Consider the following 15,183-nt stretch of genomic DNA (forward strand, 5'->3'; position numbering starts at 1 on the left):
TGAATCTCTGGGTTAAAGTGAAAGCTGCGCAACAACTAGCCATGACAGCTACTCTCTCTACACATATTCAATAACCATTAACTGAATTTTGACCCTTTCGTGAACAATTAAACTGGAACCAGGATTTTATAGCTCTGCTTTTGATTTTACCCACATTGTTGGGTGTTTGGTCACCGCTGACCAACAATGGGTAGCCTCTGGGGATGAGATTGCAAGGGACACAGATAGGGTTAGAAGAAGTGTGTAAACAGACTTGATTCCCACAACTGACAGAAGTCGTGACAAGACAGCTGTTTAATATCTTTGTTACAGACTGCCATTGCAATGGAACATATCTTTGACATTTATTCTGTAATCCTTATAATAAGAAGTGCTGATAAATACACTAAATAATGTACATCCAGCACAAAATGCTTCGACCTCCAAGTTCACAATAAATTCATTACTTGAAAGGAAATACTAATATTAATAATAATAATAAATTTGAAGATGAAACAAGCATTCGTAATCCCTAAGAAATATTCTTTGAATAATATATGCATTATAATTATACCTTAAAAGCTAAATTCATAGATTTTTAAACATCATATCAAGTCCTAAAAGGTAATTGAAAACAGGCTAAACGCTGCCTAACTGCAAATATATTACGTCCTCAAATAGGTATATTTATCAAGGTTTTTTGTGCAATTTGAACATGACATGTTGGGCATTCCAATCTCTGTGAAGCACACGCCTCGCACATCGTACAATGTAAACATGGAGCTGTCATTACACATCTCTGTTGTTCTTCACAAAGACTGCAATTTAAAGCTACTCTACTGTACATCACCTGCAAAAGAAACGATACAGGGAACATTCAAATGTTAAAGTCATTCAAAATGTTGTGTACATACTAAATACAAAGCATGCAGTTTATGTCAGAAAAGCACATGCAGGGTTCATACTCTTTTTAGCTTTTGAAATCCCATAACTTTAATATTAGTTTTCATGACCTTTTCCATGACTTTGCAAAGTTTTCCATGACCTAAATTTAACCATTTTTCTTGGAAATTTTCAAAAATTATTGTGATTTCGGGTACGTTTTTACCCTTTTCCTTGCAAAAAATAAACTGCCTAATTTATTTTGTACAATCAATACCATTTTCCATGACTTTCCAAGACCCACACTTAAATTCCATGACTTTCCATACCAGGAAAATGAAATTCTTAAATTCCATGACTTTCCAGGTTTTCCATGATCCGTACAAACTCTGACATGCACAAGCAAGAGTAACTTGTGAAAGACAAAATGCATCACACTCTATTTTGGAGGATATCTTACAGAATATAGCCTGATACTTAGCGGACAAGGTGGTAAACTGAGTTGGCTAAAATCAGACAACACTCCACAAGATACTTGCTTCATTTTTCAACAAATTGTCAACAAACAAAATTTTACAACTAAAAATACTGTGGTAATGCTGCAGCACTTTGCCAGACTGTGGACAAATCTTGACAACCTATGTATATTGCAGGATATCTGTTTAGTACGGATTAGGTAACAATGACGTCTTGATCAAATAGGGGGCATCACCAATTTGTTAAGTTAATAATATTTAATGACCAACATTGCTAGTCAGAGAGATGAAAGTCAAGTTACTTTCTTGAAGTCATTAATATTAAAGTTGTTGTCATCTCCACCTACCTGATTTAATTTTTCTAAATCTGAACTAAGCTGTCGATGAATCTGTTTCATTTTTAACAGCGATAAATCCCTTATGTCTTCCACTGTGTTAAGTGTGTGAAGGTGAGGGTCACCTTTAATTTCTTCAATTTCTTGTTTTAAGCTTGCCACTTGAGATTCAACCTACAGGAAAAAAAAAAAGAAATTTGGTGGATCAGTTTTGGAGACATTCTGCATTTCTGAGCTACATTAGGTAAAACACAACCACACACAGTTCGATCCTTTTTTAAATTCACCTTTTCACCTTCTGACACAGAGAATGCACTTATCAGCTTACATCTGCTTGAAGCTAAAATAATTTTTACGACTGTTAGCTATCTGTTGGCCAACTGTTGTTGACAGTTGTAAATGTAAAGTTTTGGAGAGATTATTCTTCTTACTAAATAGACAAGTACCTGATTGTATACAAGTGTGTTTGCAAGAGTACCTCAAAAACATATTATTCCACTTACGCCCCAATATTTATCTAGAAATAGAGTATATATATCTGGAAGCTTGTTCATTGGCTTACCTCTTCCTTTTTCATAATAACTTCTAATTTTTCTTGTTCGGCCTCCTTTGCCTTTTTAGCTGATGCTTCAGCCTCTTTTTTCCAAGCATCACAGGCCTGCTTGGCTTGTGCCCATGACTCTTCCCATGATGCCAGCTTGGTTTTGGCAGCCATGAGATCTTCACTGAGTCGCTGGATTTCACTGGAACTGTTGCTGAGACCCAAGGGAGAGGACAATTGGGGAGATCCTAATGACTTGGGTGAATGGAGTTGAGCTGTGAGTGGATCCAATACAGAAGAATGTAGGCTACTGCCTCTTACTAATGGACTGGCACGGAAAGGATTGGAACCCTGCGCAACAAACATGTCATGCTGTGAGATCAAGTAAAGGGTACAAGACAAACATAACCTATTAAAGTGCCTAAAGCATGATTCACAATAAACACTTGCAGATTAGGTCATTCAGTGAAGACTCAAAAAAAAAGCCCTAAATGTAATACCCCTCCCCCTTGTCCCGAAAGTAGTTTCCCCTAAAGCGGCAATAAAATTCAACAACTGTAAATAATTCCTAAACTGCTGTCGTTTTCATCTGCAAATTACTGCATGAATTTAAATCATGGCCATGTTCACATTGTATTTGCTGACAATGTGTATGTTGTTATTAGAATTCTCAGTATACAAAATAAAACATCGGGGACAAGGTCAATAAGTAAGAAGTTAACTAAAGGTGGTAAAACATTTGAAGATTTTACTCCAAAGTTCTTACTCACTGTCTGTTTGAGACAAGGGCCAGTTTGCTTCAAGGAAGCTACATAATGACATTGCAGGAAGGAGGTAATTGACTAAAGATACATGCAAATACGAAAAGTTAATACCTTTTGTCCAGACATCAACTGCGATGTAGAGCTATAAGAAGAAGAAAATTGTCCTAATGGTGAAGTGGGTGACTGTGTGAATGGTTGGGGTGAGCCAGCTTCAGCCCCTGGAATTGTAACAGGTGCTGAGCACATTGGAGTGATATTCAGCGCTGACAAGGATTCTCCTAGTGTTGATGATACTGGAGAGGCATTATTTAGCTCCTTCTCTAATTCAGTGACGTCAAAATCATCTAGGTTAAGGTCATCTAGTGCACTCTCTACCACAGACTCGACTGTGTCAGCTGCAGGATAGAATGGTGGAGCATTGGCAGACACAGAGGATAGATTGGATGAAGCAGAACTGGGTATGGAAAAGGGCTGTCTTGTTCCAACTATGTTCTGAAATGAAGGAAAAAATCACCGAGACTCACACTCAACAGCAGGAATAAGAAAAAGTAATGTAGCTATGAAGGAAATGAAAGGAGACAGAGCATACCTGCTTTCTTCTGGCTTTCTCCAGGTCATCTATAGTTGGATCACTTTCAATCGATAAAAGCTGTTTTCTGATGTAAGCCTAGCATTAAAAAAAAGAACATGTTTGGAATTATTTTCAAGAATATTGTAAAAGCAATGGTCATTGTCTGGCTTCTCTTTTTTCTTGGGAAATAGAGTCATCAAGGCTCCTCCTCTGTGTTGTTCTGTCTCTGGCTGAGGTCAACACTTTCAAATTATAAAAGAAATGTTGGGTTTTCTTGCAAGTCTGAAATTTACCAGAACCTTTAGAGGAGTGAAATCATAAAGAATTTTGACAATACCAGTACATTACAAAAATTCTTATCTCTGTCACAGTTGGTCCCTTGTTGCTAACAGAAACACACACCCTAGTGTCACAACACCATTTGTGAGACTGATGTTAGACTTTTGGAGGGGAAATTGTTTGCTATCACTCCTGGAAACTGGAGGGTTACATGATTGTACAGTATAAGTTGAACAGGACACAAGGGAATTACGCATCCCCCCCCCCCCTGTAAACAATATCCGAACATGACGTAAACAAAAGTGAATTTAGTTTTATAACTAACCTGTTGTTCGTCCTCTCTACTACTGCTTCGTTCAGAACGCTCTGAGCCAGGAGCTTTTGGATACACACTACAAGGAGTAGATGGTTCACTAGAGTAGGACCCTCCTGACGATGTTGACATGGATCTTGCAGGCTTGCTGACTGAATGTGCTAGACTTGATGCCAAACTAATTCCATTGTCAACAGGACTAAGAGGTGATGAAGGCATTGAATAAAACTGTGAATAAGCAGGAGAAAAAAAAATTGTAGTTAGTGACAATGAACATTTCTAACTACTAGATGAACAAGGCGAGCTTCTGTTAGGCAAACTATCAGAGAAATAGTAATGTTGGTTCGGTATGGGACTTGAACTCGAGACCTCCCGCACGGTAGTCGGCACTCTACCAACTGAGCTAACTGGTCGGCGGTTAACTGTCACAGGAAAAAAATTCATGCCCCCACTGCACATCTTATGTTACTGCAGGCTACAGGTTCCCCCTGGACCAACACTAGGGATGAGGGGGACATTCAAGGTAATAAAATCAAGATAGATCTATTTTATGCATTGTTTCTGAGCATATCCTACTCCTGTTAAGGTAATTGTAGTCTTTATACTACCCTTGGTATTTCTCATATCACTGCATCGAAGTTCCACCTCGCCCACAACCACACTTATGTTGGACCTTCAAGGTTCCATAAGGACTTTTCAAGGCTTGTGCAAACTATGTTATGTGCTCAAGTAACTTACCTGACTAAAACTCTGTTCACCATTAGCTTCTCTGATGGCAATTGTGTCCTCTGTGGAAAGTGAAATTAGACACCTTTAGTTCCACGCTTATCATGAATGGCAAACTGCTAGCAGTCATGAGACTAGCGCTTGCCATCATGTTTGCTGTTATTTGTTGACATTTTTGACGGAAGAAGGTAAGTCATTTATCTCAGCTTTTCATGGGCTAGAATTTGTGTTATCCCACGAATGAATTCTTTTTGATATACAAAACAATCCTTTACCTTACAGGTTTTACAAAATTTAATTTTTACAAAATTAGAAAAGGAAGTAATTATACATTTTTTTGCCATCTAAACAACAACATTATAAGCATCAATGAAAATTTTCTACAGGGTTCTTTTTTTATTATTTGCTTCAGTCTAAATGCAGAAGCTGTCACATCATCTAATGCCAAATACCAAACCTCAAACCACAGTTTGCAGTCAGCATTGAATCTAAAGGTCTCTATTATTGAACATAAGTTAGTTTCACATATTTCCATGAGGCATTTGACTACAGCTGAGGCAATGATATTGAAGGAATTTCTTCCTATTAGGTCACACTGCCTTGCCAAACCAGTGGATGGTTTCAGTGTTGGGACCACCAATACTCGTTGACCAAATAGGGAGAAAGTGAAGAACAAAAGAATTTGACTTTGTAAGAAATCCCTTGGCACAAAAATTATTCTCATTATTAGATGTTGCTTGGTTCAGAGTTGTTTTGTCACTGGTTACAAAAATTATTTTTATTACTGGACTGTACAGAGCTGTCATGTCACAAGCTCAACTTATTTTTTCTTCTTTATCTTTTCTTTTTGGGATCAGAGACAAGTACTTACGATCCACATGAGCAAAAGCACAGAAAGGTCCCCTGGGACAATAACCAGTCTGCTGCATATCATTACATTTTGTTGACTTGTATATCTGTCAATACAATAAATAAATAAATAATTAATAATTAAATAAACGTATTGCAGTTTAAAATGAATTTCAGGTCAAAACGATTTCAAACTAGTTTGATTTGTATTTTTCCTTATTCCAGATCTATTTCTGTAATCCTTCAACAAAGAAAAATACAAGTCATAAACCAAAAGGCCTCCAAAGATCTGCACTTGATAATGCTGCATACCTCTGGATGAAATTGCTGCTCTGTTCTTGTGTGACAATATGGGCAATTATCTCCACTCTCACAATTCGTTGGCTCTCCCCATTCATCGCCATGCTTAACATGTGGACAAGGAGTTGATCTACAAAAAAAAATAACATAAAGTACAATAAAAACACAAGTGTTAAAGGAACTAGGTCATGGAGATTTCACTGATTTTTGGTGCAAACTGTTCCAAAATTATTGCCAGGCAACTTAACCCATAAAAAACATTATCTTTGAACATCTAAAGGAAATTAATTTGCAGAAATTAAACCACGGCTATTAATATTGATTTTTTTTAGGGCAGGCAGAAACAACCTGAAAAGTTAAGCCTTAATCTTTCAAGTTGTAATCCCATTCCATCTTTAGTTAGCAAACTGCAGCCAGACACTAACAGTTTTAGTGCTCTAATATTGTTAATAAAAATGGACCATTATTTTTTGATTTCCTAAGACACAAACGTATATTTTGGCAGTTCAGAAGTCTGTTAAAATCTGTGAAATAGCCCCTTTAAAGGGTAACAGCTGTTTAGGGTCGTCACTAATTGCGGGCCCAAGAGAGGCCCGCAACCCTAATCTTGACAGTGACCAGCGGATGCGTCACGCGTGCGCGCCACGTTTATAAAGGCTATCTGCAAACCGGAAGGTTTTGTTCTCCATAAGAAGACGGAAGAAAAAATTGTCAACCGAAGGAAATCTTGTCTCCAAGAGCGAAAGATGGAAATGAGGCTGCGGAAGAGAGACATACGTTTGCAGACGTGTTATAGGTGTCGAGAAGACTTAGACAAGTACGAGACCACCATCAACAGACAAAGCAGCCATCACACTCACCACCGCGTGCGACACACCGAATCAAAATCGAGACGTACAGCGACGCCACCTTTTCTTCAGTATCGACACTCTAATCAATTGCACCGCAACTCCGGACAAACACGTAAAAAATCACATAATCGCACACATTAGATACTGTTATCTCGGTGGACAGACCCCAAAAACGAGTTTATAAAAGAAATCCAATACCAAAGCCAACTTCTGAAAACTCCCAAAACGATAATAATCAAACTAACAAAAAACACTCCCTCCCAGTACCTTCTCTAACTGCATCGAGGCCCGCACTTTCTAACCGGTGGTTACCACTAGTCCATATCATAACATACTCATTTTCCGAGTCTTGACAGCGTATAAAAGCATATTTTTAGTTTGAATTTAAAGACTGTAGTGCATGTGGACAAGACATTCAACCTATTATCATAGTATTCCAGCTGTGTAGTTTGTCTCAAGATTTTCAAAATTATGCACTACACCTTTCGTTTGCAGCTAAATGAATTTTTTTTCACATCACAAACACAAAATTCGGACAATTCATGTAATGTTCCATATATGAAGGTTAAATTTGCCCCACTTTTTGAAGCTAAACACCTTAATTGTTCAGGTATAGAACAAACCACTTCTAAAAAACTTAAACATTTATTTTGACATTACAGTGGTTCTCAGATGGTATCGTTTTCATAATACATAAAGTATATGAAATACACAACAAATACCATGATATTGGTTGTCTGAATAAATGCAATATATACACTCTGACTGTTGATGTTTAATCAACTTTTATAGTGTATACACAAAGCAGTGAATATTTATACAGTGCACATTAAATAACCATTTACAATAGAGGATGTATATTATTTTGTTAATGTGGGCACCAGTGTTTATTTTCAGCAGGGTTGATCTTTGCACTTGGATCATTCTAGTGCAACATTTTAAGCCAGGTTTACATGGGCAATTTTTATGCGACAAATATATCTCATCGTAAACATGACACAACAATTATTTGTCAGTAGTTCAAAGTTTACTGCACCAGTAATGACCTTGGACAGCAGAGATACCCACAGAGATACACATACACAGTGCTCAGTAGGAGTTTGGGAGATTGGAGACCACATATGAGGGGGGGGGCGAGACGTCGCCGCCCAGCTCGCGTCCGCGGGCGTCGCTGTCCCGTGGGTGGGGGCGCGGGCCGGGGGGGTGTGTCGCACCCGGGAAGGCTTCACATGTGCTGACGTAATTTTTGCCACGAGCAAATTTCACATGTGAGAACTATTATTTGTCCCATAAAAGATAACTTGCCAGCTTGTAAACAAATATAGTTGTCACTTTAATTTTTTTTCTCATCTACACAAGCAAATATTAAAAGTTGTCACAAAAATTGCCACATTAAACTGCTCGTATAAACTCCCCTTTATGAGTGAATGGCTGATTTAACTACTAGGATGAACCTAAAATTTACTTGTGGTTCCTTCATTAACATTTCCCTTCTTCTGTTTCTTGAGCTAGGGTCTCTTTGGGAATACCTTCTGGAATAGCCTACAGGGCTGCAAATAACTTTTTTTCACATGAAAGGAAATATGTCCTACTAAAACACCATCTTGGTTGGACAAAACAAAATTGTAGTCGGACGTCACCAAAAACAAAAGGTTGAATTTTATTCATTGCTGCTGTAAAATGGCTTGTAACGATCAAAAAATTGTCCGGACATCATGCCCGACCACACTTGGGATTTTGTCGGACATGAGCAAATTTTGGTTGGCCAATGTTTGATGACCAACTGTTATTTGCAGCCCTGAGCCTATTATAATAATTTCTTATTCTGTTAATGTTTATTACGCTATACTGTGATGGTGTTGAAGTATGCTCTATTGGAAGACAAAAAGAGGGTGCTTATTGGAAGAAAGACGCTTACTATAGTTAGTGAATGCACTATCATTGTCTTTATACTGCCTAACAGCTCATAAAGTAAGTTCCTATCATGTCAGCCTAAATCATAACCAATAAATAAATGTCTTGTTTGCATCTGTGATGCAAATGCTTATGCACATAATGCAGCACAAGCGATATAACGCACTTGAAGTGCTTTTCTAAAATAGAAGATGAAGCGAGGTTGTTACAGTAAGCTTGCTTGCTTATATTTGCATAAATTGTGATGTTTTTGTGTAAAGCAAGCATAAATACAAGCACAACAGAATGGGAAATTTTCCATTTCTTGTGCTTGTATTTTCAATTTTGACATGTTCTTGCACATGACAACATTGCAGGGAAATAACTGGCGTATTAGCTCCTGCAGACTAACCTGTATCTGAATTTTCTTGGGCTGCGTCGGCGATCCCTAGTGTTGTGATAATGCGGGCAGGCATACCCTTGTCGGCAAAGTCTTGGTGGCTTTTTGCATGGTTCAGTTTTGTAACTTGAAAGTACATAGTTGGTATCTAAAAAATAATAATAATAATAAAGAAGTGAATTGTCACTTGCTTATTGTGTTTGTCGCACATTCAAGGGGCTATCAGATGAATTTATTGTTTACTGCTATTTATCACAAACACCAATAAAATATTCTGCACACAGATAAATTTTGATCAAGTCAGACACCAACCATGTTACTAATATTTGACCAACAGGGCTTAATTCTGCTACAGTGAAAGGGAAGAAGCACAAATGTTTGACAGTAAGTGACATATAATGTAGGAAATCCTCTCTCTCAAGCAAAATGGGGAAGATTAAAGATTAACAGCGATCAGATTTTAACCGTGAAGACAATAGAAGAATCCATAAATAATGAATAACTCTGTTAGAACCACAACTTTGTTAAACGGAAGAGAAATCTTTCACCACATTAGCGTTTATTATCGTCAAGGAAGCGAATTAGCCGCCATATTTTTCAACGAAAATGAGGTTCTAACGGAGAGACATAAGAGAATTTTATTTACAACGGGAATATCAAGCGAAATTCTAGTGAACTACAACGCAATTAAACTCTTATCTCTGTTTCGAGGTCGTATCATAGAGCCTTAAAGGTTAAACTCATTTGGCAGGCTTTAAAATGCATAACAGCGCGAAATGACAAAAGCTGTATACTTTACGGTGGTGAACAAATCACCAAGAAAGTGTAAATGAAGATATCACTTGTGTACATTTGAAGCAACGTACAGTACTGCACAAACCTTGCCAGCGGGGATCTTCTAGAACAGCTTTGTTATTCTCTATTCCTGCTTGACCTACTTCGGTTTCCTCTTTTTCTATGGCTTGTAATTCTCGTATATCATAAACGGGTTGTCTTAGATCGTGTGGTCCATGGGCAAACGCACAGTGTGGGCCATTTTTTACACAATATCCTCGAGTATCGGTCTCGTGAACACAGGTTGCAGTTTTGTAGTAACGAAGATGGTAGCGACGTTCCACATCGCCAGCTACACGGTGTAAATAAGGGCAACTGAAAGAGAAAAGGACTTTTATTCAGCAATTGATCGATCATACCATAAATAAACAACCATTATGTCTCGAGTCCGCAAATAAACGAGGCAGATGCAAGAAAAAATCCCTGGTACGTACTCATCACCGGACGGGCAAATCCCTGACGTTTCATCGTACTGAGTGCAGTAAACATCAGGACTATAATTAAAGGTGCCATCCCTTTTCTTTTTCGGTCGCCTCCTTCTTTGATTCATGAAGTGCCAGTGGAAACAGGTGAACGGTCTGTGAGCTGTACACTTGTGCTGTAGAAATAGTGGACATTGCTCGACCCGAAACTCCTTCAGGTACCTGGACGATTCGAAAGGAAAAAAAATTATGACAACACATATACGCGGAAGCAAAACACAGAAAATCACAAATACACCTACGTATAGTGGAAAGGCTTCTCTGGCTGAGTTTGAGAAAGGCCAGCTAATTTATGTTCGGAAGAAATGATGGTACTAGGAGAAGTCATTACAGGATCGGAAGACGACATGTTGTTTTGGGGACGTGAAAAACCAAACGCGCGCGCACCACAACATAGACAAACCGGGGCATCATGGGAACCGTAACGAGCTGTCGATTTGATTGGTTCCAACGTGACATGTGACCTGTTCAGGATCAGCTCAAGAAAAAACCGGCAAATGGGGCGAAATATGTAAACAATCCGCGATATCTGGGAGAACCCGGAATAAAAAATCTGAATATTGATTGCCTTTGAAGAGCAACGAGGAGATAGAATTTTACCTTTGTCCAGCTTCCATATGGATTTTATTACTTTCTCTTTTGAGTGCATTTTGGCAGTACAGACCTTGAAAATCATTGTTATTTATCGGGTTGAAAGATAATGACAGCTGTTTTGACAAAATACGGCACTGACCCCTGAGTCAACTGACCCCTTCATGAACCCCCAACTGACCCCCTCTCAAATATCACAGGAGCAGAAGCAAGATTTTAGATCATACAAACCCCGTCGAGTTTTTCTTCGAAAAAAACAACAACAACCGAGATAAAAGCCCAATATTTGCACGCACCCAAGTGTGTTTGTCCTGTTCACTTGTTTTTGAGGAAGCATAAAAAACTAAAGCGATAACTGGATAAGTATTAATTAAACATTATCGCGCAAGATCGTTCTCAGTTCTGCGTTATAATAGCTGGAATGGTGAAGCCAGTGACATCCGCTACTAAAATCAACGAGAATATAAACAAGAAAAACAGCACAACGGATGACAAAGATAAATAAATCAAAGTTAAGCAAACCACCGGAAATAGAGCTTGCATATTAATTTCTGGTTATTATTAAAATGCGTATCGAAAAATCAACATACGTACCTGATGTGATCAACAACTGCCAAATTTGAATCCTCTACCAAAGCAATATAATAAAACAGCAATAAAATAACCTGGAAGCGGTATATTTCCGAGGAACATGCAATAAATTTCAAGAAAAATCGAAATAATAGACCTCGATCGACTCACCATCCATGCACATCGAAATATTGTCCCATGCTGGGAAATGGGCGGAGAATTTGAGCGGGACCTGGTGCTATCATACCCAAACCATCCTGCTTTTACAGCCAGTGGAAAAAAGGACTGCGGACTGCGGACTACGGACTACGGACTGGGTATAAAACACGGACTGAGAATGCATACATAACATCCTGATTCATTTTGGCAAAAAGCTGGATTTTTTAATAGTAGAAGGGTTCCTGTCCTGCAACCTGGTCTCTTATTTTATTAGCTAGAATTTTTGTGCGATAATCATATTTCTTAATTTCGGTACCAGACCAGGAGCCCATTACTAAGACCAGACCTATCACATTTCTATAATATGTTTGTTATTCCATTTTGACGGCACTTTTCAAAAAATTTTTTTTGTAATATTTTTGACACGCGTTGTTTTATAAAGTTCATTATTAAATAAATTCCCTTTCGTTGAAAATGCAAGCCCTGATTTTTGTCCCCTTAATCAAGCACGCGCAAAAAAGGCCTACCTACTAGGCATAAATAGATTGTGCTCGGCATTTTGAGCAACTTTTAGCGTTTTGAGAAACTTTTTGTAGTACCAGCAACTTAGGGCAACTTTTGCCTTCTGGCATGAAACTATAAAACCGATCCAAACCATAAAAGGTCGTTTCATTTTGAAGGATTTTATCTTTTTTCTATTTTTTTTTTTACTTTTTTTTTTTTTTTTTTTTGTTTTTATCTATCATTGAAGTTAAGTTGAGTTCAAGGCGTATTGATTACAACGAAGTATTTATATTTCTCGTAACATTGCTTTTTGCCTCTCTTAATGACTGTAAGATATTTAATGAAATTTTTAAATGACAACAACAAACAACACGTTTAGTTTTATCTAAAACAAAACGACTCTAGAGCGAGCGACTTTTCTATATTTTGGTGGCAACTTTTCGATATTTGAGCAACTTTAGAGCAACTTTTGGGTATATTGTGAAGCAACTTTTCCTGAATTTACTAGCACAATCTATTCATGCCTACTACCTACGCTTTGAGAGGGCAAAACAACTTGAAATATTTTAGTTACAGCCAAAATAGTTTTCCAGTAAAAAAAAATGGTTGTAAGTATAAAAGTATCTTCTGACATTGTCGACTTGCCACCTTTTCTCATGCTATTTTGCTTGTTTAGTATTATTCATGCCTAAATAAAATGGCCGCTTGAAGAGTTAGAAATACAAGAAGCCAGTACAGCTGATGCGCACGCGCGTGCATATGTTTGTGCAACTCTTTGAAACTGGCGGCCAGAAACCGTTTTTTATGGCCGTGATTTAAGTCGTTGAAGTCAGTTTTTTATTGGTGAGTACATAATGTACATCTGGTGATACGTGACACTGGCTGGCCAAGAGCCATGTCCGCCAAAAAGAGAATATTAAGTGGATGTTTCAATTCTTTACAGCTGGTTCTGTTTATTTGAGGCTTCTTTGAATTCATACACCAAGAGGTACCACCACATGTAGAAATGTAAAAAATTTGAACTTGAACACACTAAGCGGGAAAAACCTGATTTTTAACCTCTTAAAGGAATGGTGAACTTCCCCTTAGTACCATATAGAGAGAGCACCCCTCGGGGTTTGTGCTCACCGTAAGAGTGATCGAACTTTCTTTTGCTTCTGCTCAAACTTATAGACTGCTCAAAGGACCCGGAAGCCAGAAGCGAGAAGCGAGCGAGGCCGAACCACAGAGAAGGCTTTGAGGAGTCTACAAACTTATCTCATGAATATGAAGCGGGCATAAAGGATATATGTTGCTTCGAAACAAATTTCACAAAGTTTCTCTTCCAAAGCAAATTGTACATTTGCATCAGTAGTTTCATGACGTCAGACATCACGTGCCTTGACAACTTCAAACGTGCGGAAAACAATGAGTGCAATTTGATTGGCTTCTCAGTTTGCCAGCGAAAGTTTACTTCGCGGTTAAAATATAGCAACTTATTTATCACGTCATAGATTACTGTTTCTCAAAGATGGGTTGACTTGACGTGCGACTGTGCAAAAAAACATTTGCTTTCGACTCTGAGGCATTTCAGTTGAATTATATTCGAGTTTTTATGATGAAATTAAATTTACATAACTTGGTACCTCTTCGCAAGCCTGTGACGTCTTGTTCTAGGCTGATTTCTCCCCAGTCCATTTCCGTTGATCTGCAAATACCCTCTGGTACATTTCACGGCCTGATTCCATCGGCGCCGGACTCCGCTCTCCAGAAAACTTACTTCGAGCAAGTGGTTTGAAGCCAGAGATGAAGAGAGATCATAAAGTCTGCAGGAAGTCGTTGTCCAGCCTGTCTGATTCCACATCTCTTCAGACATAGTTCATGTGTTTAATTAAGGGTTTGGGGACATTGCATATCCGCGGGGTTGCTTAGGAGGTAGAATCGTGATTCAGCGCTTTGGTTCACCGCATGAGGCTAGCTGTTCACACTGTAATAACCCTACTTAGAATCAATATACGTTTATACACTTCCTGCACACGCGGTCTTCAGCTGCCCAAAACAACAACTTTCCGGCATTCGTTTCTTGTTGGTAGACTTCAGCTGTTTCTTTTGCATATTTCAGTTTGTTTTGGTTTATCCTCAGAAAGTTTAGTTTATCCGCTCAGTTCGAATGTCGAATTCTAAAAACAATGTTACGGCTTTTTTTTTTATTCAAAATCGCTTTCTTTATTTGCTTGAGGATTCTGTGTGGAAATTGCTGTTGCTGTTTAACACGTTCAGGGCGGCTTACGTATCTGTAAGTTTTGTCTTCGGCTTTTTGTTGTTTGTATTTCACGCTGTGGCCTAATGATTGACTCATTGGATTCCGGGTTACAGCACTTGCAGGGGGGGGGGGGGTTATGGGGAGGAAATCAGTCCCTTCCCATGACTCCCCGCGCACCTCTATTTACTCTCGTATCCAATCCCTCTTCAAAGTTAAGAGGAAAATTCTCGTAACCAGGGACAAGGTTGTCCTGAGCTTTTGTTAGTTCAGGTCATAAAGTGATGTGATTGATAAGCACGGCAAGCGAGCCAAGTGAAAATGGCGAGAAGAAACGCGCGCCTCTGTCCAGTCCCCTCGCGGTTCGGATTGCGTCTGAATCAGAAGACCCAAGAACGCCCTACCACGCATTCTTCTGCCAAGATAGAACCTTATTAAAACAGGGCAAGACCGCTTACTTCTGAAGCTAAGGTGCATGTCCTTTCTACAGCTACCACGAGTGGTAAATCTCCTCTGCTCTTTCGTACGAGCGGTAACGGCTACGAAGAAACTAGAATGATTTTGGTTTACTTTAGCTAAACTTGATATTGGGTTCATTTAACAGTGCAACGTAATAACGAGAACTGTACAACCCTAATCAAACAC

At 38.6% G+C, this 15,183-nt stretch overlaps 1 protein-coding gene across 1 annotated transcript; it reads right to left on the reverse strand.

The window, feature by feature from the left end:
- Positions 1 to 276: 276 nt before the first annotated feature.
- On the reverse strand, positions 277 to 10,863 carry LOC144632402 (putative E3 ubiquitin-protein ligase UNKL). The gene is made up of 13 exons (XM_078491049.1): positions 10,718 to 10,863; positions 10,428 to 10,637; positions 10,040 to 10,308; positions 9,172 to 9,307; positions 6,028 to 6,145; positions 5,738 to 5,822; positions 4,879 to 4,928; positions 4,153 to 4,368; positions 3,567 to 3,644; positions 3,089 to 3,469; positions 2,235 to 2,564; positions 1,685 to 1,846; positions 277 to 829 (listed from the first exon to the last, which is right to left on the reverse strand). Exons 1-13 carry the CDS (start codon positions 10,822 to 10,824, stop codon positions 653 to 655), a joined length of 2,319 nt encoding a protein of 772 aa, XP_078347175.1. The 5' UTR covers positions 10,825 to 10,863; the 3' UTR covers positions 277 to 652.
- Between the last annotated feature and the right edge of the window lie 4,320 nt (positions 10,864 to 15,183).

Source organism: Oculina patagonica, chromosome 12 (genome assembly GCF_052425735.1).
Source record: "Oculina patagonica isolate OP01 chromosome 12, crgOcupat, whole genome shotgun sequence".
Lineage (NCBI taxonomy): Eukaryota > Metazoa > Cnidaria > Anthozoa > Scleractinia > Oculinidae > Oculina > Oculina patagonica.

Coding starts and splice junctions, on each gene's coding strand:
- LOC144632402 (XM_078491049.1), bottom strand. CDS start 10,824: ATGTCGTCTTCCGATCCTGTAATGACTTCTCCTAGTACCATCATTTCT. Junction 10,638..10,717: donor GAGAAGCCTTTCCACTATAC/GTAGGTGTATTT, acceptor CGAATCGTCCAG/GTACCTGAAGGAGTTTCGGG. Junction 830..1,684: donor ATTTAGAAAAATTAAATCAG/GTAGGTGGAGAT, acceptor TTTCTTTTGCAG/GTGATGTACAGTAGAGTAGC.